Source organism: Acipenser ruthenus, chromosome 21 (genome assembly GCF_902713425.1).
Source record: "Acipenser ruthenus chromosome 21, fAciRut3.2 maternal haplotype, whole genome shotgun sequence".
In the NCBI taxonomy this organism is placed as follows: domain Eukaryota; kingdom Metazoa; phylum Chordata; class Actinopteri; order Acipenseriformes; family Acipenseridae; genus Acipenser; species Acipenser ruthenus.
The window spans coordinates 21,925,439-21,952,416 of NC_081209.1; the positions used below are offsets into that span (position 1 = coordinate 21,925,439).

Sequence of the window (26,978 nt, forward strand, 5' to 3'; positions counted from 1 at the left end):
TGTCCTTGTTTACACTTATGTAACCTAATATATGATTATCCCTAAAGGACTGAATTAGAGTGAGGATTAGAATCATACAGTAAGAGCTATGTGGGATTTGGAAAGTTTCAGTTTTTACAAATTAAAAATGACAGGTCAGTTAGACTTGATATGTATTTTAATTATTAAACCTTTGTTTCTTAAATATTTTGATACTCCAACATTTTTTTTTCTTCTAACTACCATGTACGGCATGTGTGGATGCATGTACAGCCAATCAAGATATAGGAAAATAAGTCATGAATTTTTTAATTGAATCTACCTCTTAGTAACAGGACATTGATTTAGTAACCAGTCCCTGACCTGTGCTAGCCTCTGTTGGCTCTCAGCATCACCGGGGCAGACCAGTGCCTGCTTGGCCTCGTAGATCAGCATGGCCGACCCCTCCATCACATCGCGGGCCGAATCCAGCATGGCACCAGCAGACTGCGGGTCAGCGGTGGAGGCGGCTACTCCTCGGGCTGCCTGGGCTAGTGTCTTCAGAGCTTGGGCAGTCTCTCTGGCTGCAACGCCTAAATGGGTAAAAGAAGAAAAAAAAAACATTTCAATAGGCAGACAAGCAATCTACATGTATTATATCTACTTGTTTTAAAGCCGTCCAGTTTACAGTCTTCAATTATATAGGTAACACTTTAAAATAACAGCCGTGGGTTTGTTTGAATTCTTGTAGAATTTCATAGGAGTAATATCTGGATAGCTTATGGTTTTCAAGTTACACAAATAAAATTGTTTTAGATTCATAATGAATTCAAGTATGCCACAGACATGAGATATGATGGTTTGCAGAAGCAGAGGGTAAGCTCTTATCAATTAGAAATATTTCTCAAGCACAAAGCAGAGGAAGGCTCTTAATTACCTTCGTTATAGAATAATACAATTATAGTATAATATAATTATCTGTGTGATTTTGGATTTAACCTATTGCTTAAAGTCAGCAGTGTGGAGTAGTGTTTAGGGCTCTAGACTCTTGACCGGAGGGTCGTGGGTTCAATCCCCAGTGGGGACACTGCTGCTGTACCCTTGAGCAAGGTACTTTACCTAGATTGCTCCAGTAAAACCCCAACTGTATAAATGGGTAATTGTATGTAAAAATAATGTGATATCTTGTGACAATTGTAAGTCGCCCTGGATAAGGGCGTCAGCTAAGAAATAAAAAAAAAAATAATAATTAATTATCTCATGAAAATACCTGTAAAAACAAGCATGGATCGCAGAGCAACCTTTCGATGGCTCTGCAGTGTTTTAACTGGGAACAGCTGTTACTTTGAAAGTGAAGACACTTTAGTTGCTGCAGGTTCAAATGGTGAATAAAATGGGTTTGTAAAGCTTCAATAAGCAAAATCTCAATAGGGACACCAATTTTGAGCAAGTCTCACAGTATAATGCATCACCACTTAGGGACATGACCTTTCCAGATACAATAGAGCGAAAATCTGCACATTTCATTATCCAGCAGAATTGAAGCCCTTCCCGACGTCAGCAGAAGAATACTGAAAATAAAGGTTAAGAGGAAAAAAAGATCTGCACGCTTGTGTTCCTTTTCTGAATCCAGTTTACTACAGGGTTCAATTTGTAAAAGTGCATGTTAAAGGGTTTGCTGAAGAGTAAACAAAGACCTGACTTATGTTGTAACTACAGGGTCTGTTTAATAACAGATGAAAGAAACAAAGAAAGTTAACAAACAAGAAGAGGCCATTCAGCCAATCAATGCTTATCCAGTTCCGAGAAACTGATTGATCTCAAAACTTTGTCAAGTTGGGTCTTAATTATAAAGGATTCCAGTGATTTAGCATCAACAACATTGCATACCCTCATCCCTCTCTGTGTAAAAAAAAAGTTACTGAAACAAAAACTAAAATGGTCAGGCAAAAAATGAAACAGGCTTGGTCAACAAATTCATCAACTAGTTAACTTCACTAACCCAACTAACCCTTGACAGCACGTCTGTCTCCACATTCCATGTGTCTGGAAACAATTACATTACAACGTTTAACCGTAAACAAAAACCTCAGAAAAATGTTTTGATTAGACAAATATTTCATGCGAGTTCATTTGTATTTGACCAGACAGCATGAGAAATCAAAACCAAGAATGAAAAGAATTGGCTGCTGTAGCTTGGCAACGCATTTCACAAATAGCAACGCTCACATTTCACGATCCCATTTCACATACATCACACAAAGGAAAAAATGACTCATCCACATGCAAACTGATTTTTCAAGTAAAACGTACATTTGATATAGAATGGGAATTTCTCTCTCCTGATCTGGTCCTGTGTATAATGTTATACTACTTGAATACCCACCTGTATAATGCTCGTTGCCCTGAGCTGCACAGGTCAGCAGCTGAGCCATTGAAGACCCCACTGCCTTGGAAGTGCTTCCCAAGTCCTGCGCACACTTCTCGAGCTGCAGAACAAAGAAACACATCAGCTGTGTAGGAATATCCATTTACAAGAGCAACACAAAAACAAGCTGTATACATCAATGTACAAGTCACTGGAGTCTAGTGAAGTCTAAGAAACCAGATTTAAAATCTTCAAATAGCAAAACTTACAGACTCCCCTGGTAATGGCTTGAGTTGTCCTTCAGCTGCAGCCATCTTGGCATCTTGAAGTTCATTTTTTAAAGTCTGCACTGCAGTGAGGGCCGAGTCAATCTCCATAGGACCACAGGCTTCATGCGCCTTTTCAAAATAAGAAAAACAGAAATAAAAAAGTAATGGAAACTCCACAGTTTACTGCAGCACACTTTTCGAAACTGACTATGCTACAGACCACAAATAAGAAACAACTACTGTGTTGATTATTTATTTATTTCAGAGAATGGTAATAGGTAAAAATTATGAAAATCACTATAAAAACCTGATGTGGTCAACTACTAAATGGCAATTCCCTCTACTCTGGGTTTTAATGTTTAGGTTTACTTTAGTGGTGAATATTTACCCAATAATGTACATCTTAAACTCTGATATCAGTAAGTATTACTGCAATATACCACATTTTATGAACACTGGGTTCAAACACAATCTGAAGTCAAGTAAATACACGGCCAGTAACTCAATAGAGACGGCACAGTCTGCCCCCACCCCTACCTGCTGTGCCGCGCTCCTCAGTTCTGCCAGGCTAGTGGCCAGGTTCTTGGCACACTGCCCGAGTTGCATGGCAGCCGCCTGGTCAGTAACCGTTGGGACAGCTGACTTTGCAGAGGTCACCATTTTACTTCCCGGCTTGGGGGGAAAAAAAAAAAAAAAAAAGTAATTGAATACAATTGTTTTAAATTTAACTGGAAATGTTATGATGATTATTAAAATCACTACATGGAATTCTTGTTACAGGAACACGGTCAGGAGAATAGTATTTGTCTACGGTTACAGGGGTACGCCTATTACACTTCGAATGACCATCTTCTGGTTTCAGTGTGCGGATGATAATTGTTAGGAGAGCTAAAACACTAGTAAGCAGATTTCAACCATTATTTTTATATAACCCCGCCTACAAGAAGTCTATGTCAAATGGTTACCAAGGCGGTGGCGTTAAAGTACAGTACATTAACACATATGAAAAGAAGTGGACAAGGACGAAAAGTAAATCGTCATCTTCATTATAAACTATTCGTTAATATATTTTGATCCTTTAACTCGAGAACTGTGCATTGATAAGCTCTGTATATACTGAGCAGCAGTTGGCCACTTTGTAAAAAAGAGCATGAGCAAAATACAAGCAACGCCTTTACGAACAGCAACAGGAGTCGTGGCAACAGGCACTACTAAAGCAGACATTTATTATTATTATTTATTTCTTAGCAGACGCTCTCCTCCAGGGCGACTTACAATTGTTACAAGGTATCACATTATTTTTACATACAATTACATTCTTTTTTTACACATTATTTTTACATACAATTACCCATTTATACAGTTGGGTTTTTACTAGAGCAATCTTGGTAAAGTACCTTGCTCAAGGGTACAGCAGCAGTGTCCCCCAACTGGCATTGAACCCACGACCCTCCGGTCAAGAGTCCAGAGCCCTAACCACTCCTCCACACTGCTGCCCACCCATGCTCATAAATGAACAGTAATGTCGTTCTAGTATATTTTGTAATTGAAATACTTGAAGACGTTTCTAGTGGTACAGCAGGTACCTGGAGAAAGTTTTGGCTGGCAATAATAAGAGCGAGCTGGGCACTGAGATCCTCTGGCTGGGCCTGGCTTCCTCTCACACCCTGCACCAGCTGGGGAATATAGTCAGCAACAGCCTGCAGAAACAGAGAAGCAGCAAGTCTCTTCAAAAACAAAACAACAACATGTGTTAAATGAGTTAAGCCCCATAAATTTAGTTTAGTAATTGGTGAATTTTTTAATCGTAAAATAACCTGGGAGGACTATTACATATAGTGCATTATACTGCGCGAGACACGCTCATTTTTGTCTCTATTGATATTCTCATTATTGAAGAAAAACATGGCTAGCTTTACAAACACATTTTATTTATATCTTTGAAACCGCTGCAACTAAAAATAAGTGTCTCCTTTTTCAAAGTAACAGCTGTTCCCAGTTAAATAGAGCCATGCTTATTGTTACTAGTATATATATGAAAACTGAAAACTCACTATTTTAAATTAGCTACAATATTTTAACTTCTGCCTTCTTCAGATAGCATGGTAGAAATAGCTAGGAAGACATTTACTAATAAGCTACAACACTTCTACAACGGAAGCTGAAATAATGTTGCCAATAATTAAAATAGTGAGTTTTCAGTTTCTCAATTCGTTTCTTCTTCATTAAGTATTTCTAGTGATTGATGAGCATCTTGTTGGGTACTGAATCTTTAGATAGAGGTGTTTTTTTTATTTTTTTAATTCTCGCTCTCTCCATTTACTACATTTACTAAATATTATATGGTACAAGTGGTTACCATAAATTCAGTACACACAGATAACCATCTAAGTTAATGATCTAGAACTTATGGCATAGATTCTCTCTGGCATGTGAATTCACTACCTTGCAACTCTGTACAAGCTGCTGGTGAGCCGCAGTGTTCTTGTTGGATGCTGCTGCATTCTGGGATGCGGCGATGGTCTGGGTAGCAGCAGCTGCAGCCTGTTTAGCTGCATTCTACGAGAAGTGGCAATAACAAGAAAAGAGGAATAGAAAAAAAAACACACTTACAAAATCAATAGTCAGCGTGACAGCATCACACTCAGTCAGACTGAATGACAGCTTGTCAATCCCATTTGAAAATATTCATAGAGAGCAGCTCTTTCGCCGTGTCAGCACTTTTCATCAAACTGCCAGTATCCTGCTGAGGTCCGGAAATTAAGCTTTTCAGATGAATATTGCTTGGGCTCAAGGTTCAGCTTCCCTTGCCTTCATCTACAAGTGCGCTAGGATTTTTCAACACAGAGCAGCTGTAACTTCTCGGTCTTGCAAGAACAGTCTTATAATATCTGCTGAACTAACCAATGGTACAAATTATTCTTTAATTATTAAATGTACAGGTTTTGAATGTACATACAGCTGTTATTGTTGTCCTTGTTATGTATGCAGTCTGTATGATTTCAGATGTAAATTTTAATAAAGGAAATGCGACTACATCTATATTTTACATCAATCTGAAAAGCAGGTAGGTTAGCCATTTTCCTATGTCTGTATTGACGGAACTGAATTGCTAATAATTTTACACCCAGCATTAAGGTATTCGCCCCCTGGTGAGATGTCAGAAACCTTTTGATCCCTGCTGCTGGTGAAGGTTGGGGGTGAATGAACAGATTAGCTTGCAAGCTCTGCTCAGTTGGTCTTCATCTATGGTACCTCTGATGAGCAGCCACCCAGTCCTTAACTCAATTATGTTACTCCCCCCTGCTGGGGGCGGTGCAAGTCTGTATCCCCCCCCCCCTGCCATATGTATTTGGTTTGTGCCTGGTTGCTTTTTTTCTTGCTATATTCTTTATCTTCAGTAATGCCAGGAATTTCAGACCATTTATTTGAAACCGCTCACAGCTGCTCTCCTGTTGAAAGGGGGTTGGAAATGAGCTGAAAACAATTGCTTAAAGCTGCTTAAACAAACTTTAAAAGGCAACCTTACTACCAGCTGAGTTCTAGTCATATCAACACTTCATGGCACTGGGGGTGTTATTTGCAGGAAAGCTATTGACTGGAAATATAGATTTTACTGTATATATGCTATTGCGGGCATTGTCAAACTAAACATATCAACATATCAACAGGCCTGGGGTGTTATGTTAGGCTTCTTGAAGTATAGTACAAGATTTCTACAATCCGCTTCTGTTTTTTGGTATATACACCAGCAACATTTATTCTCAGGAAACAGACAAAACCACAGTTGGGGTCAATTTAGCATGGCACACGAATTAAACTGATACAGTAGACTGTCGCTAATCCAAACCCTGATGGTCCCACTCAACCATGCTACCATAATGAAAAAACATGCCGACAGCAGGATCACCATTCATAAAAGTATATAAAACTATTTACATCTGTCTTTGTATAAAAAAAAAAAAAGTAAAACAAAAAGACTAGACAAAGGCATGTTTGAGATTGTTCAGACTCTAAACAGATCATTAATCTGAACAGCATCTGCTCTCAACTGGTTCTGATTAGTGTGAGTCCACTGCACATCCAATACATGTACATTCCTACCAAGAACCCCCGTATCAACATTCCAGCTTCATAATGACAGGCTCCAATCAGACCGCATTTCTGTTTCAAGCTCTCACTAATGTGCACCACCAATTTGAACATTCAGTTCAAATATGCTCAGAAGCAGCATGTGGCTGCTTGGATTTGAAATCTATGAGAAATCTACTGTATGAAGTGTACTTAGCATAACAGGAAGCTTGTTTGAAGGATTGCTGAAGCCGCACATGAAACATGTTAAAAACAACAGTTTTAAGACAGTTTTTACAGTGGTAAGAGTTATATTACACATTACAAATATTTATAAAAAAAAAAAAGAGAGACTTAAAAGCAGGTGTTGCTAAACAATGACCAGACAAGAATGGAATGAAACAGTTTGTAGCTTAAGTACTTTTGGAATGAGTTGGTCTAAGCAGTATTTTAAATGATACTGCATCGCCAAGGCTTTACTGTCCCATCCTGGTCCCTTCTTAACTATCGCTGCACATGGGCGTTTGGCACAGAGCCGCTCCAGCTTACCTCCAGTCTGTTGATCAGCTTTTTCTTGATGGCATTCTGAGCAGCTGCGTTGGTGGCAACCCTCAGTCCCTCCGCTGCCTCTCTCAGTCTCTGCTGCTGGTCTTCGTTTTCTGGGTTAGCTGCAGCCCCCTGTGTACCGAAGCAGCCACGTTAGCCAGCTGTACAGTGCAGAGCCGAACACTAACTTACAAGGATACATACAGTCTAGTGAGGCAGTCAAAGTGTTTATGCATTTTAGAAATGTTTCACGGCACAACTGACACTGGAAATGCACTTTTTATCTGCAAAGTCAAACAATGATAAATTGTGGAGGTCAGACAATGAGAATCTTTCTGCTTATGTCTTCCTCAATATTGTGCGATGAGGTCACAAATCAGGAGTTAAATTATAACAAAGTTAAAAAGACAAATGTTCGCTCATGCTTTCATCAGTGCTGTGTTAAGTATGATGCAAAACTAGAATAATTTATTTTCTTACGTTATTATTTAATGCTATTTATTTTATTTGTAAGTAGAAACGATTAAAAAAAGGACCAAGAAGCTTCTTTCAATTCTAGTTGCCCGTCACATAAGTAACACGGGCAAAACCAGACAATGCATCTTAAAGTAGTAAGAGACAGCACTATCTTGTGAACATTCACTCACTCTATCTTGTGAACATGTTGCCAGCAACATAAAAAAAAGAAATTGAAGTCGTTCTCTGTTCACGAACAGAATGGTTGCATGTTACATAAACACTGCAATTCTTTGGGTAGGATTGTGTTTGACTTTTTTAAAATAAGGCACATACAAATATGTGTCTTGTTACCTTCTGACAGTTACCAAGGAAACCATCAGCCCAAAATGTATGTATCCCTCGATAAAGCCCTAGAAACCATGATGAATGTGTCACAGGTCACACACATCTAAACAGGAGATCAGAAATAATTCCATGAGACGAGGTTTCTTGCTTTAATAATATCTGAGCCATTTATTGTCTGGGATGATGGCTGGTGAGTAGACTTGTAAGGCTTAATACACATTTTGACAACGAAACCAGGATTCAGCCCTTTCTGCCAACCCCTCCCTAAACCCAACTGACATGGTCCAATAAGCACCCATTCTAAATATTTCACATACAGGATGGACTCAGCTGCAAGAACACACAAACTTACTATCGTTGTTTCCTGCTAGTTCTGCCACACTTTATTTTTTAAATGTTAAAAACATAACACAGTGGCAAATGCTTTGTGGACATGGCCCTCTGTTATATGGGACAAAAGCTAAAACCATCTAATTAAATTTCACCCGATGCAGACTGAAAGGCACGACTCTGGCAGTAGAAACAGCAGACGGTTACCGAGTTCAAAAAAACTGAAAAATAGGACAACTCGGAGCAAACTCTAAACACACACTCTTTCATCATTCTGCCATTCAACGGCACAGACAAAAGTTACCTCTGGGGCTGTCAGAGCCTATTTTTACTTGTTCGTGTTTTTGAAAGGTCACCTTGCACTTAAAGAAAATACCACACTGCACATCATTTAAAACAAAGCCAGAAAGCTCATACAAGTGTACCTTAAAGGGTCAATTTTGCAAGAGAGGATAACAGAGGCTGTAACGGTATCAAACTAGGAAGAAGCACCTTAGTTGCAGAAGGAACATAAATTATTGTTATTAGTAGTTAACTGAAAATTTACTTCAAAACAGGGCGCATTGTGTTTGGTGTACACAGACATTTCTAGACCCGAACAGCCAACCGTAATAAAGATCATATTCATTATCACTTTATATTAACATAATTGCGAATTGCAGCGAAGCTACAACTGGCAACACCATATTCTATCTTCTCTTTCAAGAACAGACTTAAGTGGGCCTCCTAGAAACATTTTATAAGAGGGTACATTATTGTGGGAGGAACAGACTGTTCTTACCTTTGCAGCTTCTACCATGCGGGCTGTAGCATCGGCCAACAGTTTAGCGGCTGCCAGCAGCTTCTTAGAGTTGTCTACATCGATTTCGGCCTCAGCGTCAGATCTCATAGCGTTAACGAGATCAGAGGTCGCCTGGGCCAGGACTCTTGCTTGCCGTACCATTTCACCTGCGCATACAAAGGAGAAATTAAATAAATATCTCACAGAAAAATAAATAAAATATTCAATCAATTAAAAATGCTGTGTGATCAATATGGTATCAGTTACCAATCCCAGTAAAAAAAAACCAAAAAAAAACAAACAACGAACAAAAAGTAACATTATTTTCTGTAACAACTGCTGTGTTTGATCCTCAATCTATTAAGATCTTAAATTGTCTTGGTTCCTTTTTGTAGAAAAAACTCAGGTGAATAAAGCAAGTCTTTATTAAATACAGCTCTGTTCGTTAGCTTCAAAGCCTCGCTAAGGTCAACCTTCACAAGAATTCCCGACCTGTATCGCCACCATTGGAAAGGCTCACTGAATGTTTGAAGCTGCTTAAGAAGTGGATCAGGTGTACTTGGCAACAGTTGCTGTAGTGAAATGCAATGTAAAATGATGCCCATCATTCAGAAGGACTATTGATTATTAACACTGCAGCTTCTGAGATGACTGACTTTGTAGTACACTTAGTTATCGTTTTATTCCTCACAAAAGATGTGCCTTTGCACGGCTTCAAATTACATATGGGTAATGTATGACTCATTCTATTATTTTAAGAATAAGTAGCTTGCATGTCATTGCATATTTATTTATTTTTTAACATGTCCATAATTGTGTATGTATGCTGTCTGCAATGATTCAGAGTGGCTCTGAGTTCTGTTGCTCCCATATTAAGTTATCATGTTGGCTTTTAAAACATACTTTGATTTTGTCTGAAGTAGTGCTGGGACATCCTTATTCTGTTCAAATTGTGTGACAATGTGACCTCTGCAAACCCCACTTACTGAACCCGTATATAGACAGAGAGTAGGTGGGCATTGCAGAGTTACTTTATCACATGATGTTAATGGAATATGGAAGGCTGTTCAGTCCCAGCACTTGTCTAGACAAGCTCAAACCAAGTTCAAACCCTGGTAACAGAAGAATGAAAAATGGTAAATCAACTGAATACTGGCGCAACAGAACACAGAACCACTCAAAATGACTTTAAAGCCCATGGAAGACTAAGGGAAACATAATAAAGAAAATAAAACAAGATATTTGAAGCCACTTGTGTTTTACAGATCTTCAATTAGAACCATTTTGTAGGTCTGAATAGAGGGATTCCGTTGTCAATACTTACCCGCGTCCCCCATGGAACTGAAGATGCTCTCGGTGACTGTCATGATGGTGTCGGTGGCCTGGTCGTAGCGCCCGATGGGCTCTCCTCGGCTGGCATAGTGACGGACGTGCTGGAGCAGGTCGTTGAGGGCCTGGCTGACCACGATGGCTGCAGCGTTCACCTGCTTCAAGAGCTCATTGTCATCCGTGGCGGAAAGACAGGCCTTGACACAGCCCTCGACAGACCGGTCCACCAGCTTCCCAGCCTCGATGAGCTGTTCCTGACACACCGGAGAACTGATGGTGGGGCTCACCACCTGCAGAAGAGCAAAGCCAGTACGGTTCATTTACTGTGCCCCAAGAGCTACTCTCAGATGTCTGTAAGGGCATCTCAATCCTGCCCGAGTAAACCCTGCCTTTCAACCCTGGGTCTCACTATGCAGAGACCGCCAATTGCAAAAAAAGGGGGATGTTATTTTATTTGACTAATTACCATTGAGAATCACATCAGAAGCAAGGTGAAAGGCAAGAGAGGCGGGTGAATTACAGTACCACTGTCAACCAGCCCTATATAAAACCGGTTCAATTTCTGGAAAGATATTGCACAACAGTAATATTACCATTTTTCAATTTATTTGACAAATCATTAAAAGTGCAAAGAAACTGAACAATTTCGACTTAGCTTTGGAACTGTACCACAAGACATTGCTGGGGATTGACATTAAACAGGTCACCCAGTCCTTCCGTCAAACTACTTGTCCACACTGCAGGTGTTTATTGCATCCAGTATAATGTATAATGTGTGGGCGCTGTCCTGGTGCTTCTGTTCTGGGTACCCTACCTTGGCGCAGGCGACGAGCTGGGACGTGGAGAGGGCACACTGTGTGGCAGCAGCGATTACTCGGTTCTGAAGGACAGTGTCCTCCGCCACCTGGGCTACATTTTTGGCTTTCAGGACCATCATGGCAGCCGCATTGGCTACAGCCTTGGCCAAATTCATTAACACATCCTGAAATAAGCAAAAGAAATGTGACTGTGAAAACACAAACAAAATGTAACAGTATCAGCGGTTATGAAATTCTCTGCATTGTTAGAGCAGCTTATAGTGTTCCAGTAGCTGCTGCAATTACAGCCAAGAGAGAATGGAGTGCAGACAGACATCCAGGCTTGTTAATGGAGCCGTGTGTTCTCTCACCTGGAATCTTTCATCAGCCTCGCTCTCTCCAATGTGTCTCAGCAGATCTCCACTGGCCTGTCCAATACTTCCAGCTGCTGTCAGTACAGTCTGCCTGGGCTGCAAAACCAAAGCACTGGAGTCATAAGAACATTCTTTCCCTGGATGTATATATGGGGTCTTCCCAGATCCAAGATCAAGAGGCATTTTACAGTATATTGCAACCATTTCTAAAAGGACAGGGTTAAAAGATAACCTTAACCTAATCTACAAATGAAACATTTAAGACAAAAAAACCCAAGGACGATTCAATCTTAAACATACAGTACTGTGCAAAAGTTTTAGGCAAGTGTGAAAAAATGCTGTAAAGTAAGAATGCTTTCAAAAATAGACATGTTAATAGTTTATATTTATCAATTAACAAAATGCAAAGTGAGTGAACAGAAGAAAAATCTACATCAAATCAATATTTGGTGTGACCACCCTTTGCCTTCAAAACAGCATCAATTCTTCTAGGTACACTTGCACACAGTTTTTGAAGGAACTTGGCAGGTAGGTTGGCCCAAACATCTTGGAGAACTAACCACAGTTCTTCTGTGGATTTAGGCAGCCTCAGTTGCTTCTCTCTCTTCATGTAATCCCAGACAGACTCGATGATGTTGAGATCAGGGCTCTGTGGGGGCCATACCATCACTTCCAGGACTCCTTGTTGTTCTTTACGCTGAAGATAGCTCTTTATGACTTTCGCTGTATGTTTGGGGTCGTTGTCATGCTGCAGAATAAATTTGGGGCCAATCAGATGCCTCCCTGATGGTACTGCATGATGGATAAGTATCTGCCTGTACTTCTCAGCATTGAGGAGACCATTAATTCTGACCAAATCCCCAACTCCATTTGCAGAAATGCAGCCCCAAACTTGCAAGGAACCTCCACCATGCTTCACTGTTGCCTGCAGACACTCATTCGTGTACCACTCTCCAGCCCTTCGGCGAACAAACTGCCTTCTGCTACAGCCAAATATTTCAAATTTTGACTCATCAGTCCAGAGCACCTGCTGCCATTTTTCTGCACCCCAGTTCCTGTGTTTTCGTGCATAGTTGAGTCGCTTGGCCTTGTTTCCACGTCGGAGGTATGGCTTTTTGGCCGCAAGTCTTCCATGAAGGCCACTTCTGACCAGACTTCTCCGGACAGTAGATGGGTGTACCAGGGTCCCACTGTTTTCTGCCAATTCTGAGCTGATGGCACTGCTGGACATCTTCCGATTGCGAAGGGAAGTAAGCATGATGTGTCTCATCTGCTGCAGTAAGTTTCCTTGGCCGACCACTGCGTCTACGGTCCTCAACGTTGCCCGTTTCTTTGTGCTTCTTCAAAAGAGCTTGGACAGCACATCTGGAAACCCCTGTCTGCCTTGAAATTTCTGCCTGGGAGAGACCTTGCTGATGCAGTATAACTACCTTGTGTCTTGTTGCTGTGCTCAGTCTTGCCATGGTGTATGACTTTTGACAGTAAACTGTCTTCAGCAACCTCACCTTGTTAGCTGAGTTTGGCTGTTCCTCACCCAGTTTTATTCCTCCTACACAGCTGTTTCTGTTTCAGTTAATGATTGTGTTTCAACCTACATATTGAATTGATGATCATTAGCACCTGTCTGGTATAATTGTTTAATCATACACCTGACTATATGCCTACAAAATCCCTGACTTTGTGCAAGTGTACCTAGAAGAATTGATGCTGTTTTGAAGACAAAGGGTGGTCACACCAAATATGGATTTGATTTAGATTTTTCTTCTGTTCACTCACTTTGCATTTAGTTAATTGATAAATATAATCTATTAAAATGTCTATTTCTGAAAGCATTCTTACTTTACAGCATTTTTTTCACACCTGCCTAAAACTTTTGCACAGTACTGTACATATTTAAAATGTTTCTGCAGCATGTTTTCGTGCAGATGCATAAACTTGCCTCTGGAAAAGTGGTTATGCCCAAATGTTTCCCTGCTTCTAACTATGGCACTGGCATCTCCTCCACTGTATGCCTTTTTCTACCACAGCAGTGTACCAGGGTCCAGGCTGCCTCACCTCTCCTGAAGCCGGCTCCACCGCTTTGAGCAGGTCCGACACTGCGCCAGCCAGAGTGCGGGCGGCTTTCATCAGGTCCTGCCCGCTGCCCACATCGTCATCCATAAAGGCGGCCAGCAGCTTCACCCCCTTGGACATCTCCGTCAGGTTGGAAGAGATGGTGGTGATGGCACAGCCCACAGCAGTGTAATCCGTGTCTGCTGGGTCTCCTGTGATTACACAAACACTGGAGGTTAACCTATTACTGGCGCGTTGCAATTTCTCCCTGTCTAAAATACAGTGAAATGTTTACCCCAAACCTGCTGTGGTAAAATTAATGGTGTTAACCCAAGTAACAGATCCCAAATTCTCCACTTTCTCTTAATTTACACAGTATGACAGACTACACATTGGCCTGACAGTGGAACGGAGATAGTATGTAAAACATTTCTAAACATTTCATTCCCTTGCCATACAGCATTGGTGATCCTGTACCCTCATCACTGAGTCGCTCACCAGCTGTAAGGTTCACAACTGAAGCAGTGCCAGCCGTGATAGCGTCGACCTGGGAGTGAATTTCATGTTTCGACTCATCCACTTTGTTCTGAACCCAAACTCTTGATGCCTGAAAAAGAAGAGCAACACATTAGATCTCAAAGGGGCTACAATGAAAGGCCTTGGCTGAATTCGAGCAGGTCAGCAGCGGGATACTTCTGTTTTGTTCAGTTACAAGGATTTAGAATTACAGCACTTTGAGGACTATTACAAGAAAGAGAGACAAATGACGGTTTAATATTATCATTGAGCTTAGAACTGCGTTTTACATTTTTCACTAGTCTGTTTATGCATGAAGGTGAAGCTCTGGTCTACACCAACCCCGGGGGCTCAGCCTTCCTCAAGTATCTCAATGTACAGTGATAGCATGCATAGAGACAACCTCACAATGAAGACACAGCACGTTGGCATTTGCAAGCAAGGCTTTGCTATTTAAAGTCCCCCTCCTAGTAGACATTAATCATATACAGTAATGTGGTTGGTGTCACTGGTATTCAAAAATTTAATAGGCCAGACTTTGCTACATTTTAAAGTCATCTGCCCTTGGGACAATGAACCAACTTCTACTTAAGAGTTGCACAATTGGGTCGTCTTCTCTGTCCCTCAAATGCCACCTCATCTAATAAGAAATGTGTTATTGGAGCAGTTAAATACTACCCCTCCCCCACCCACCCACCACCTGCTTCAATTGCAATTCCTGGCACAAGTGGTCATGTACTGAGGCTCCCCTCGTACAGTAACATCAACTTGAGGCATGCATCTTTAATTTTTTTCTAACAGTCTTTCTACTTGTGTTATTGCCTCCTGTGTCCATAGCATTGCTAAAAATTTGCTTTTAAAAACAGTTGTGATTGTATTAACATGCCTTGGGACATTTTCAGTGCACCCAATGTCAGTACAACTCATCGATTTTGTGTGATCTTCTGTGTAAATGAAAGTTTCTGCAGTTCTCCAGTGAGGGACTGTCACAAAGACGGCCGGAGTGGGTGGCGTCAGACCAGATGGAGGAAATAAATAAACAGAGAGATGGGGTTTTGGTAAAGCTGAGCGCGTGATTGCGCTCAGCATTTAATAACAGACAGAAAATAAAAGGTTTGAAACAACAAAACACAGGACACGGCACTGGTAGCCAAAAGAAACAGACAAACAAAACGGACTAAACACTTAACAAACGGTGCACGGAGACAAACAAACACGGTGAGTACAAACAACTAGTATATTTACGCTCTTTCTTCACTTTACTTTACTTTTACTCCTCTCTCTCTCACCCGTTCTCCTCTTCCGAACACCCAACCACGAGTGACTAAACGTGCATCTATTTATACTGTTGTGCTGGGATTCAATTACTAATTAATTACTCACTTGAATCCCAGCACGTGAATTCATTACGTGAAACCCCGTGTTCACATATTATATTTTAAATGCACGTGCGTGATGTGCAATCCCGTGCCTAAATCCAAATCTACACTTTTTAAATACACGTGAAACACAGACCCGTTTATATCCCGTGTACCAATCTATACACCAACATTTACACACGCAACATACATACACATAACACAAATGCACACAGGGGCGGGGCGCTTTGCCACAGGGACTTTAAAATTTACACAGACTTGCACATCAGGAATAAGATCAGAAGACAACATGGTGTCCTGGATGCTGCCCACTTGGGCAGAGAACCCCCTGCAAGACTAAACAAGGACACAACAGTCCCTATGGTGTTTGCAACAGCATGCCCATCAGCAGTACTTAACACTACTCTACAGTGCCATGCTCAACCCTGCATCTTTCCAAGCCTCCTAACATTCACTTCTGTGAACTCACCATGTCCTGTCCCAGTGGTGGCAGATCCCCGACTTCCCCAAGGTCAGTCTGGGCCTGTTGAACTGCCTGCATACTGGTGTTAATGGTCCCCATTAGAGCTTGCTGTGCAGAGCTCTATTAAAAAGAAGAGAAGTTCAAATAATACAAATGACATATTACACTAAGTAAACGCATTTGAAATACCCACAAAGCACTGCTCTAGCATGGCAAGAATCCAGAGAACATCGTTTAGCATTCTAGGTCACTTTTTACTGCCTGGAAAACGTAACCTCTTGCTACTAAATGCTCTCTCTAGCAGTTTCACTGTGGGTCAGTTTTATGTTTTGCAGTGCAAAATGTATGTCCTGTATGCAACTGCAACTTTGAACGGAAGCATAACAAGCACTGGCCCGAGCAAAGCTCTGCATTGCGTCTTCTTACCAGTGGCGGCATGTGACCTCTGTGCATCTGCCCTGTCATAACATGCTGCTGTGCAGATGGCATGCTGCCCATGTTAAAGGTCTCCGGTCCACCTGAGCCTGAGCGCATCACCGCCGGCAACGCCACGCACCCGTGTTCCACGCGTCCAACCCGATTAAACTGCTGCTGCAAAATCGTTGACCTGGCGAGCAAGCAGAGCAAGATCCCCTTAATACAGCTGCGGCAGTGAAGGTCTCATTTATTGACACTCAAAAGGCCACTTTGGGATGATTTCAGTTGGCCTCAGCCCACTTTCTAGCAGACAGGTGATCAAATAAACCCATTATTCAATTGAACCCAACTGTAATATCTACTATAGAAGTGTGTCTATTGAAACTAGGAGCCTGAATACTGTGTGGTGCAAATGTATGTGCATGGTGTAGGGAGCTAGGAGAGGTTAGCCTTACTTCTTAGGGGACACAGACTCCTCCAGCATAGTGGATTCCTCATCACCTTCCAACCCAAACCTGTCCTTACTTTGTTTCTGTATAAAAGAAAAAAAGAAGAAAGTCATGGAAATGTTTAACCTTCCAAAAACACAGTTTACCAAAACTCATCACAACAAGAAACCCTCTGCAATGCAGTTCTGGGCTTCTCACAAGCAAGACTGCTACTGCTGCTTGTGCCAAACTGTGCAATGGTTTTGTGATGTGGACTAATGTACACTGGGGACTGGGGCATCTCAATTATTTACTTTTCAGACTCATGAATTATTAAAGAAAGCCATTGCCACAGATACTTACTCCTTTAAGCATGGTTTAAATATTACAGCGGCCTAGACCAGTGTTCGTACTATAAGGTTCAGTTCCTTGTCAGGGTTCTTTAATTTTGTAAGCATCTTTTATTGACATGTTTCTATAAAAGGTCAAAGCACACTGACCTTTTTCAGGATGATGTCAATGTATCCAGCAATGAGTTGGGAGATCTGTTCACCTTCCGTGGTCTGCACTGAGTAGTAACTCTCCTGGTATTCCCCAAAATCCTGGGAAAACAAAGAATGTTTGAGCCTTTTCTAACACAAAGTCAGTCTTTTCATCCTCCTTACACTTACACATTTTCCATAAAAGCTTCAAGTCAACATTCCGTGCATATACAGGTAATCTTAGGTACTTGTGCTAATCAGGGTCTGTGAAGCCATATGAAAGAGTTTTAAAAATAGCCATTCAAATAGTTACTGAAATTTACTGCATTTGTACGGCAGTGAAGTACATTTTCTAAATCATATCTGAAAATCAATCTGCGGAATATTTCAAGGTATTTTAGAAAACATTAAAAAGGACAATATTTCTGATCATTTTAAATCATTTTATTTAACACTAATCACATTTAAAAAAAAAAAAAAAAAACACCACACAACACACTCATTTGCTGGTGTAGTATTAAAATGAGGATTACACTGATAAGCATGTTTTCGTTGAAGCTTACAACACAGACTTCTCTGTCCAAGCCATAAATCAGCGAGGGAAGCTATTAAAACAGACTATACAGTTTTATAGGTGTTGGACAGGAAATGAAACGTCTCTTCTGCTATTGTGCATTTTCAGAATTTTCACTAAGGGCTGTTCTCCAGCGTTAAATAAACAAACACCCTCTTCCTCTTCGAATAGCCGCCCTTCCCTGACTTTGCCGTACCTAACATGCATTTTCTAATTTGGGAAACTGCAGAGAACAGGTTTAGGGTACAGAACACTGGAAACCAGGAGATTTACTGAGGAGAGCGAGAGTGAGAGAGAGAGAGAGAGAGAGAGAGAGAGAGAGAGAGCAAGAGCTACACACACACACACAGACACACACACAGACACACACACACACATTTCTCATTATTTAAAATATAAATCATGCATGAGAAATCATTTACCTATTCTAGTGCATCTTATCCTATGTTCTGATGTCATCCCATGCAGAGAACGTACAGCATAATTCTAAAGACTTCTCATACATACTTAGTTTATAATACATTAATAAGTATGTGGCAAGTCTCTTATAAAGAACATCATTTCAAACAGTTTGAACACCCAATGCAGATATCAATGGGTTCTCATTGTGGCTAAACAATCCAGGACAATGAATGTCAATGAGTTTCACGCTGGCGTACCAGAGTGAAGCTCTTGGGAGAAGCTGCCCATCTCTTTACTGTGGTCAATGGCCACTCCTGTACCACATCTTTGGTCCTCTCTTCTACACGCATCACAGAGTCTTTGGTAATACCCAGCAAGCGGGGGACTAGCTTATTCTTGCTTTTCATTTTTTCCTTTAAAAGAAAAAAAAAAAAACACATAATATTTACACATGCAGTGAACATATAGACCTGGAAAGAACATTTCCATTTAGCAGCCTTGATACGTGAAACCAAAAGATAATTGGCAATCCACTAACAGTAAAATGAAAGAAATTTGAGTTTGTTGCCGATGCTTTACCATTTCACTCACCGGGCTAGGTTTTAGTGCCTGTTTTAATGTATATGTTTCTATAAAGAGGAGACAGTCAGATGAATTTCTGTTTTTTTTTTATCCCCCTATAAATTGCTACTACTCAAAATGTAAATCGGACACATTTGTAGATCTGTCTTTTCTGCTTTTATTAAAACTCACACAGTGTACAAAATTTGATTTCCACAACCTGTTCCTTTTTAAAGCGGTCACGAATCGACTCCTAATGAGCTTTTTTTACTTCTGACGTTCTGTAATTAGCTGCTCAATAAATGTAGCCTTTCCAAGGGAAGAAAACCTTTTTTGGGTGCCAACAGCTCAGGTATGCTTGTTTTTTTTTTTTTTTTAAGTTTGAATGTGAAATAAGCATTTTTGTGACATCTGGAAGGGTTTAAGTTTGCTCTGCAGGTGAAAAACAATTCTTTCAAAGCGTTTTCATTGCTTACTTTATTTCATCCCCACCAAGCAACGCATTTAAATTCCTTTCATATCTGAGAGTCTTATATAATGACTTACTAATGCAACTTGAGAGGAATTGTAAGAGCAATTATAGTTAAGCCAGTAAAATTTGTTTTGCACTCATCCAGAATTATTACAGCACATCCATATCCTTGTGTTGGATTATATTCTAAAGAGCAAATTCAAAAAAGGAATGCTTAAAAATCCAAGCTTCCAATTAAATTAATACAGAAAATACCAATTTTCTCTAATATTTGTTGAGATAAATATAAAAGGCCACCAAAACATAATAGTATTTGGATATAGAATCATACAAAAAAGTGTACAAAAAAGAAATCACCAATTTCTACTTCAACTGTACAACGAGGTTACTGAATTCCAATACAATTGGAATATGCTTCATTGCAAACAGAAATGCATGAAGGTTATGTGTTAACTGGCAACTTATTTACAGCAATTGTAAGCTGCAATAAATGAATTTGGTATTATGATGCTTTTTACTACTATAATATTTATGGTTCTCATATGGTGTCCATTAGAAACACATGCATAAATTGAACAGTATACTGTACGGCAAGTAGATGATAGTCCTTACCTTTACTAGAAAGAATGATACACCATATGTTCTGAGAGACCGGGCTAACTTGACATACTTGACTTTTGCTTCTATTTCTGTCATTTCTCCACAGTTTTTGTGGTCCTAACAAGCAAACAAAGAAACATGTTAGACAAATGTCCTCTTAATAATGTAACAAAGCACTAGAAAGAAAAGACACAGGTAGGAACTATCCAATAGACTTACCAATATAATACAAAAAATACATCACTATGGACTACCATTGTATGTTGTGCTAAAAATGACAAATATTTCTACGCAAAAAGTTAAGAACACAGTGGAGGATAATAACAACTAAAATCGATTATTAAGCCATTATGCATATAAACCTATTGTACAACCACGGTAACCAGATGGTATAAAGATGTAAAGCTTTAAAAGACGACAGATGGAATCTCAGGAGACACAATTCATGATTCCAGTATCACCTTTCTGCTGAGGCAGCATTGAACCGTCATTGCCTGGCTTAATTCTCTTTCCTGGAAACACTTCTTCTGGCTCTATATGCCTTCGGAGGATACCCCCCCATGAAAATGAAAGAAAAGGAAGACACACACCTGAAAGATTTTCTTTTCGGCTCCTCTCTGCTTTATATATTCTTTAGGCAGGAACTCCTTTAGACTAAAGAAAAAATAAACAAAAATGACACACACACACACACACACACACACACACACACAAATAAGCAAACAGTTACTAAAAAGAAGTAGAGCTAAAAAAAAAAAAAACTTTTACATGCAGTTTAAAGCCAACAGAATACAAAAGTTTCTATTCTTTGTCTTTTTATAGAAAAACTGCCCAGCCCTTTCCCTTTCAGTTTTTAAAAACTACCGACTACACCCAGGTAAACAATGGGGGGTCAAAATAACATCAATTCAATTTTTGAGAGCTACACAGATTGGACACCCCAGTTGGCATTATGCCACCAGACAATATCTCAGCAACGATAAACCTCAAGTTTGATAGACTCCAGGTCTGTAAACCGGGTTACTCTCAGGCTGTACAACATTTAAAAATGAGCTTACTCTAGAAATCCTGGCTTGTGTTTGTACTCAACATGGGGTCCAAACTGTATCTGGGCTTGGATACCTCCAAACTCACAAGCTTTATCAAAAGATACAGGATGAGAGCCGTTCAGAATATCATCTCGGGCCTGAAAGAAAACAGGATGCATTGCATTTGAAAAGCGCTTAAATATATTTACAACCAAAACCACAAACGCTGATAAACACACACAAAAAACCCACTATTAAAATAAATATCAATCTGCACCTTGTTTTTTTTATTCTCTGTTCATTGATATAGCTATTATCTCATGTTGTAGACAAGTACTTTCACAATAGGACAAGCAATACATTTTAACTCTACTAGTCCCAAAGAGAGTGGGGAGGTCAATACATTGTTTTAAAAATAGTAATTAAAACTAGGCATCAGAAAATGACTTTAATTGTTCGAGAATTATTTTCAGATAACCGCGATACATATTGTAAGCTGCTCACAGAGAGAAGCCTTCCATCCCAGAAGGCAATAAAGGTATTCTTTGAGGAAACGGTCATGTGTTACTCGAGAACCATTTACACATCTTGTAGACTCCTCACATTGAACGAGAGCACTCCTGCACCCTATTGACAAGGTCATGGCTATGACAGGTATTACTCATGTTGGTCCTCCTGTACTTTCATTATTGCCTGGCAGAGGCTGAAATGCTGCCAATTACTACATGATGAATCACTGCTGGCATAGTCTAAGCATACAATCAATCAATCAATCAATCAATCAATCTATTTTATATAGCGCCTTTCATAGTGGACCACATCACAAAGCGCTTTACAAGATGCAGTAACAACAAGAAAATCCATAATACTCTAAATAGAGAAATGCATAATACATGACATACAGTAAAAAAAAAAACAATGCATAATACATTAAATACAGTGAAAAATGCATAATACATGATAATAGCATAATACATGAAATAGTAGCAACAACACAGCAGCTAATAGCAGATATCAGGCTGAAAGAAAATGGAAAGCAAGAGAGAACAGGTGGGTCTTGATTGAAGTGATTAAACTAGGCATCAGAAAATTACTTTAATAGTTCGAGAATGATCTTCAGATAAGCGTGATAAATACTGTAAGCTGCTCTCTGACACTGCAAAAGATAAATCTTTTGTATGATAAAGGAATAATTTTATTTTTAGGACAGCCTTTTCCCCCATATACAGTTATATCGATTGCCAGACTGGGTCCTTGTTAGATAAAGGGGAACATCTTGACAACACAGCACTCCCACCATCTGCTAGGTTCCTATTACTTCCAATCTGTTTATTCAATAGCTGAAGTCAAAGGGAATACAATAATTTGCTGCAGCCTTTTTTGCTTTATAATTGCTACATATGTAATGCTTTTCCATTCAAATAGGACAAGAGTCCAAACTAAGGGGTCTCTGCAGATCACTCTCCAATGCGGGTTCTTTACAACACTTAGTTTCAGAGACTACGGTCCCATTAAGGGAGCTGGAAGACTAATGTTTATGTACTGAGCCTTGGAGCTAGTAAATCTTTCCAAGCTGTTTTTTAGCCGACCCCTTGGGATTAGGAATGTTTGAACAATTTATAAGGAGTGCACATGGTGTAATATTAAAAGGGAAGGCACAAGAACTGAAATTCAAGCGGTTGTCATGGGTTTGTGTGCCATTGAATGCTATACTTGACCTCCACCCCAAACCTGCTACAATAATGTCTAAAAACAAAACAAAAAAAACACAATGGCTTAGATGCAAAGTACTGTGTTGATAGAAGTCTGAATAAGGCTGCTATAAATTCAGGATATAAACACATACCTATATATACTTTGCACAGATGGATGTCAGGTTCATTTTTCAACCCTGGTTTTTGTTTTGTATAAGCTGCTTGAGAATGCACATCTTTGTATAATGTACATTTTTCCGCTCCATTAACTAACTCTTGGTGTATTACTCCATTTTATAATATGTATTACAAAAGGAAGCCACTCGTAGATGCATAAAAAAAATGGTGGTATGGTAAATAAAATGCATTCAAAACCACTTCGACCCTGTTCTGAAGTGCAAAGGCACATTTCGTGAGAGGAACAAAACAATTGGCACTGGCAATAAAACAACTGGAACTCGCAATAGTAGAAAACTAGCAAAGAAACTCAACTGCAGGAAGGCTGAGTATTTACTTTCTAGTTTTTTCACCACTCTGTGAAAGTGTGAATTTTAGCTTCGAAATAGGTCCCAGTATGTGGTCTTAACAGAAGAAATTTAGTCAGCCAACATTTTAAGGAGGAGATGACAGACAACCTAGACAATTTTTGTCTTGCTCAAAATAACTTTTGATGAATGGCTAGACTATTACTAAAGCAAACAAAATACACGCCACTGGCCAAACAAACAAGACAATATACGTACAAAATCGAAATAATTTGCAATCTATACATTATATGTGGTCATGCGACATGGCGTTGGATCAAACTAGACCTATATAAGCTGTGTTGGAGTTGTGCACAACAATTGAGCTACAGTGATGGGAAAGCAAAAGACTCTCAGGGACTACACAAGAGGCATGGTTGTAAGTTCCCACGCAAGCTGCTCATCCCTCAGTGGCTGCATTGACCAACGTATCCATAAACACCATCTCCCAGGTGTTCCTGAAGTAACAGCATCTGCAGATAACTACCACTAGAAAACACCACTTTATATTTTTTATTGGACGGTCAGGCTTTACCTGCACATAAAGCAGGTTGAGCTGGACAGGGTCTCTTGAATCGACATTCTGATCCGAGTAGAAGAACTTCCGCCTCAGCAACAACGTCTCATTCTCATCCACGCCTTGTTCTCGGAAGGTCCGGCTGTGATCCAACCAGTTCACTGCAACACATGAAGAAACTCGTGATCTGACACACAAAGCAGGCAGGGCGGCTCTTCAGCTTTCACGCATGCTACTAATGGGACTTTTGTTAAGAGAAGATAAACTTGCTGACAGCCAAGTTGACTATGTACTTACAATTAACATGCAGGGACCTATTCTTTCCCATTTGCTCGTAAGGCCTAAAGTAAACTAACCGTCATATTTAAGAGGAACTTTGAAGGATTCCTGCTTTGTTCTTGGCTTATGATTTTGTAGTGTCAGTGCTTTTTGGGTACAGCTTGCTGCATCTCTAGTGGATGCAGAACCAGGCAGGATTCCTAATCCCTTGAAAAGACATTTGCTCGTAAGGCCTAAAGTAAACTAACCGTCATATTTAAGAGGAACTTTGAAGGATTCCTGCTTTGTTCTTGGCTTATGATTTTGTAGTGTCAGTGCTTTTTGGGTACAGCTTGCTGCATCTCTAGTGGATGCAGAACCAGGCAGGATTCCTAATCCCTTGAAAAGACACTATTTCCAAATATTTACCTCAACAAGCAATTGTTTACAGCATGCAATTGGTAACAGCACCATTGAAGATGACAATTTGAAATGCTTTCATCTTTGATAAACAGAGCTTCGGATTATATCTGGGGTACCGGAGACATCAAGGTCTAGTAAGGTTCATCAGCTTCTAAGCTACCTTAACATGCGTTACCCAAAACCCCTCAAGACCAGCATTGATATCTTTGATATCATTCTCTAGATGATCCAAGATCAAAAATAGGTCAGGATTATGTTGTAAAATACAGCACAGGTCAAGTACTGTGTTTCTTCTATAGACCACAGGATGTTCTGTAATTGTAAAAATGTTGTCGTCTAGTACAGTATGTACTTTAGGGTTTAAAATTCTCTTTTTAAAGTTTATTCAGACTAGCAGCATGTATTCATGATTGTGTTGCAGTGCATTCCAAACCTCATTGTTTTCAAAAGTTTGGCGAGGCTACTAGCTGGCCATCGAAATATGAAAATAAATATGTTTTGGAATACCCATACACATAGTATAAAGTTTAATATTTCAGTGACAAATGGGCAAAGACTTTAACAAGTGCTTCTGTATCCAGACTAATGCTATAGGCCATTGTGGTAAACAGCCTTCCATCTCCTGTACATTCATTATTGCTTAATGAATTACTGCTGGCACAGTCTATGCATACAATGAGGTATTTTTGTTTTCAGTTCAGCAAATTTTAGGTATTAAAAATCGCCTTGTCAAATAGTCTACCACCAAATAGCATATGTTTTAATATAGTAATAAAAAATCTGTACCCCCAGCAATGATTAGCCAAGACATATTTAATTATACCCCCACCCCACCCCACCCCACCCCCCCCTACACACTTAATCCTCAAAACTGTTCTTTCACTCAAAACTTCAACAAAAGGAATGCGATATTCTGAGTGCTGATGAAATGTATAGCCTTTGGAAACATTACATCATCTGAAACCTTTTATGATGCACCCATTAAATTTTCAAAACCAGAGATCTTCTTTTGTTGAAAATAAATAAATAAATGGGAACATGAGATAAGCACACTTAAAATGAAGAATGATTTATAATTCATGGCACTGAATGATGGGGTCATACACCCTGAGGTTCTACTTAATAAGGTCACATATAACTAGTCAGTTAATTAAGGGTTTTAACAGTATTAAAGAGTTAATGTTAAATATAAATATGTACTTTGTGATCTCATTTGTACTCAACAGTCATCAGCATAGGCTGCCTACAAGCCACATTAAACATACAACTACTCCCCGAAAAAGCATTAGGACACAAAAACATTGGGCCATTAAACTCAAGTCTTTGATTAACAATTTTTTTTAACAGTAATGTACAAAACTAAGAAACAAACACAGTGAGTGCTTAAGAGACCTTCAATTATATTGCTTAGATGTTTGCTAATAGGTTTGTAAAGTTAATAAAGTGTTTTTCTCTTCAAAAAACAGAAGGTCAGACTGGAGTAAAATATGGTCCATTCAATAACAAAATCTGAATAAATGCTAAAAGAAACATCTTATTTAGGTAGACAAATTCCAACACCTTGAGTGATATTTTAAAAATGTTTCATCCAGTATTTGATTGACTACTGTATTCTGTGAGGAAAAAACAAATACAATCAGTGTTAAATGTAGATACAGTACATATCCAACTGAAATAAGACTAATGGCATTATTTCTAACTAGCTTATTTAGATACCCACGTGTTAGAGTGAACAAACCAAAGCCACCGTTAAAGTAATTCCAAACATGGCTCCTGAGTGGCGCATCCAGTAAAAGCACTGGCTAGAGTGCAGGATGCGCTCTATAGCCTGGACGTCGCCGGTTCGAGTCCAGGCTATTCCACAGCCGACCGTGGACGGGAGCTCCCAGGGGGCGGCGCTCAATTGGCCGAGCATCGTCCGGGGGGAGGGAGTGTTAAGTCGGCCTGGGTGTCCTCGGCTCACCGCGCACCAGCGACCTCTGTAGTCTGGCCGGGCGCCTCCGGGCTTGCCTGTAAGCTGCCCAGAGCTGCGTTGTCCTCCGACACTGTAGCTCTGAGGCGGCTGCACGGTGAGTCTGCAGAGTGTAAAGAAGCGGGCGGCTGACGGCACACGCTTCGGAGGACAGCGTGTGTTCATCTTCGCCCCTCCCGAGTCAGCGCAGGGGTGGTAGCGGTGAGCCGAGCCTAAAAATAACTGGGCATTTCAAATTGGGGAGAAAATAATTTAAAAAAAAACGACTAAATTTAAAATAAATAAATAAAAAGTAATTCCAAACATGTAACAATTGTACAAAACGTAAACTTCAAATTATTAACATCCCTAGTTACAGCAAACCAACATTGCATTTTCAAATGATTTCAATAAGAAACTTAAATACCTTAAAGATTTAATAACCAAAATAGGCAATGTATATGGAAACTACCAGAGTTGAGTGGGGTCATATGCAATCTATAGAACTGAATGCAACAGAAATGATAGGTCTCCCTTTTAAAAGCACCAAGTTATCCTTACAGCAGATCCACTATCTAACAGATTTAACCATGTTCTTACTTGTTAGGAG

At 39.9% G+C, this 26,978-nt stretch overlaps 1 protein-coding gene across 5 annotated transcripts in view; it reads right to left on the minus strand.

The window, feature by feature from the left end:
- The window catches only part of LOC117428050 (talin-2-like), a 126,229-nt gene that overhangs the window by 30,399 nt on the left and 68,852 nt on the right, over positions 1-26,978 (minus strand). For all 5 annotated transcript variants that reach the window (XM_058995050.1, XM_058995046.1, XM_058995047.1 and 2 more), the window contains 22 exons: positions 23,755-23,897; positions 21,032-21,159; positions 20,564-20,627; positions 19,986-20,090; positions 18,598-18,753; positions 17,383-17,484; positions 16,910-16,986; positions 16,464-16,644; positions 16,044-16,157; positions 14,178-14,286; positions 13,683-13,891; positions 11,625-11,723; positions 11,271-11,438; positions 10,452-10,746; positions 9,128-9,294; positions 7,216-7,344; positions 5,041-5,154; positions 4,182-4,295; positions 3,133-3,267; positions 2,596-2,724; positions 2,345-2,447; positions 343-551 (listed from right to left, as the gene is read on the minus strand). In XM_058995050.1, the coding sequence (XP_058851033.1) occupies positions 343-551; positions 2,345-2,447; positions 2,596-2,724; positions 3,133-3,267; positions 4,182-4,295; positions 5,041-5,154; positions 7,216-7,344; positions 9,128-9,294; positions 10,452-10,746; positions 11,271-11,438; positions 11,625-11,723; positions 13,683-13,891; positions 14,178-14,286; positions 16,044-16,157; positions 16,464-16,644; positions 16,910-16,986; positions 17,383-17,484; positions 18,598-18,753; positions 19,986-20,090; positions 20,564-20,627; positions 21,032-21,159; positions 23,755-23,897 (3,050 nt within the window). The remainder of the gene's footprint in view (positions 1-342; positions 552-2,344; positions 2,448-2,595; positions 2,725-3,132; positions 3,268-4,181; positions 4,296-5,040; positions 5,155-7,215; positions 7,345-9,127; positions 9,295-10,451; positions 10,747-11,270; positions 11,439-11,624; positions 11,724-13,682; positions 13,892-14,177; positions 14,287-16,043; positions 16,158-16,463; positions 16,645-16,909; positions 16,987-17,382; positions 17,485-18,597; positions 18,754-19,985; positions 20,091-20,563; positions 20,628-21,031; positions 21,160-23,754; positions 23,898-26,978) is intronic.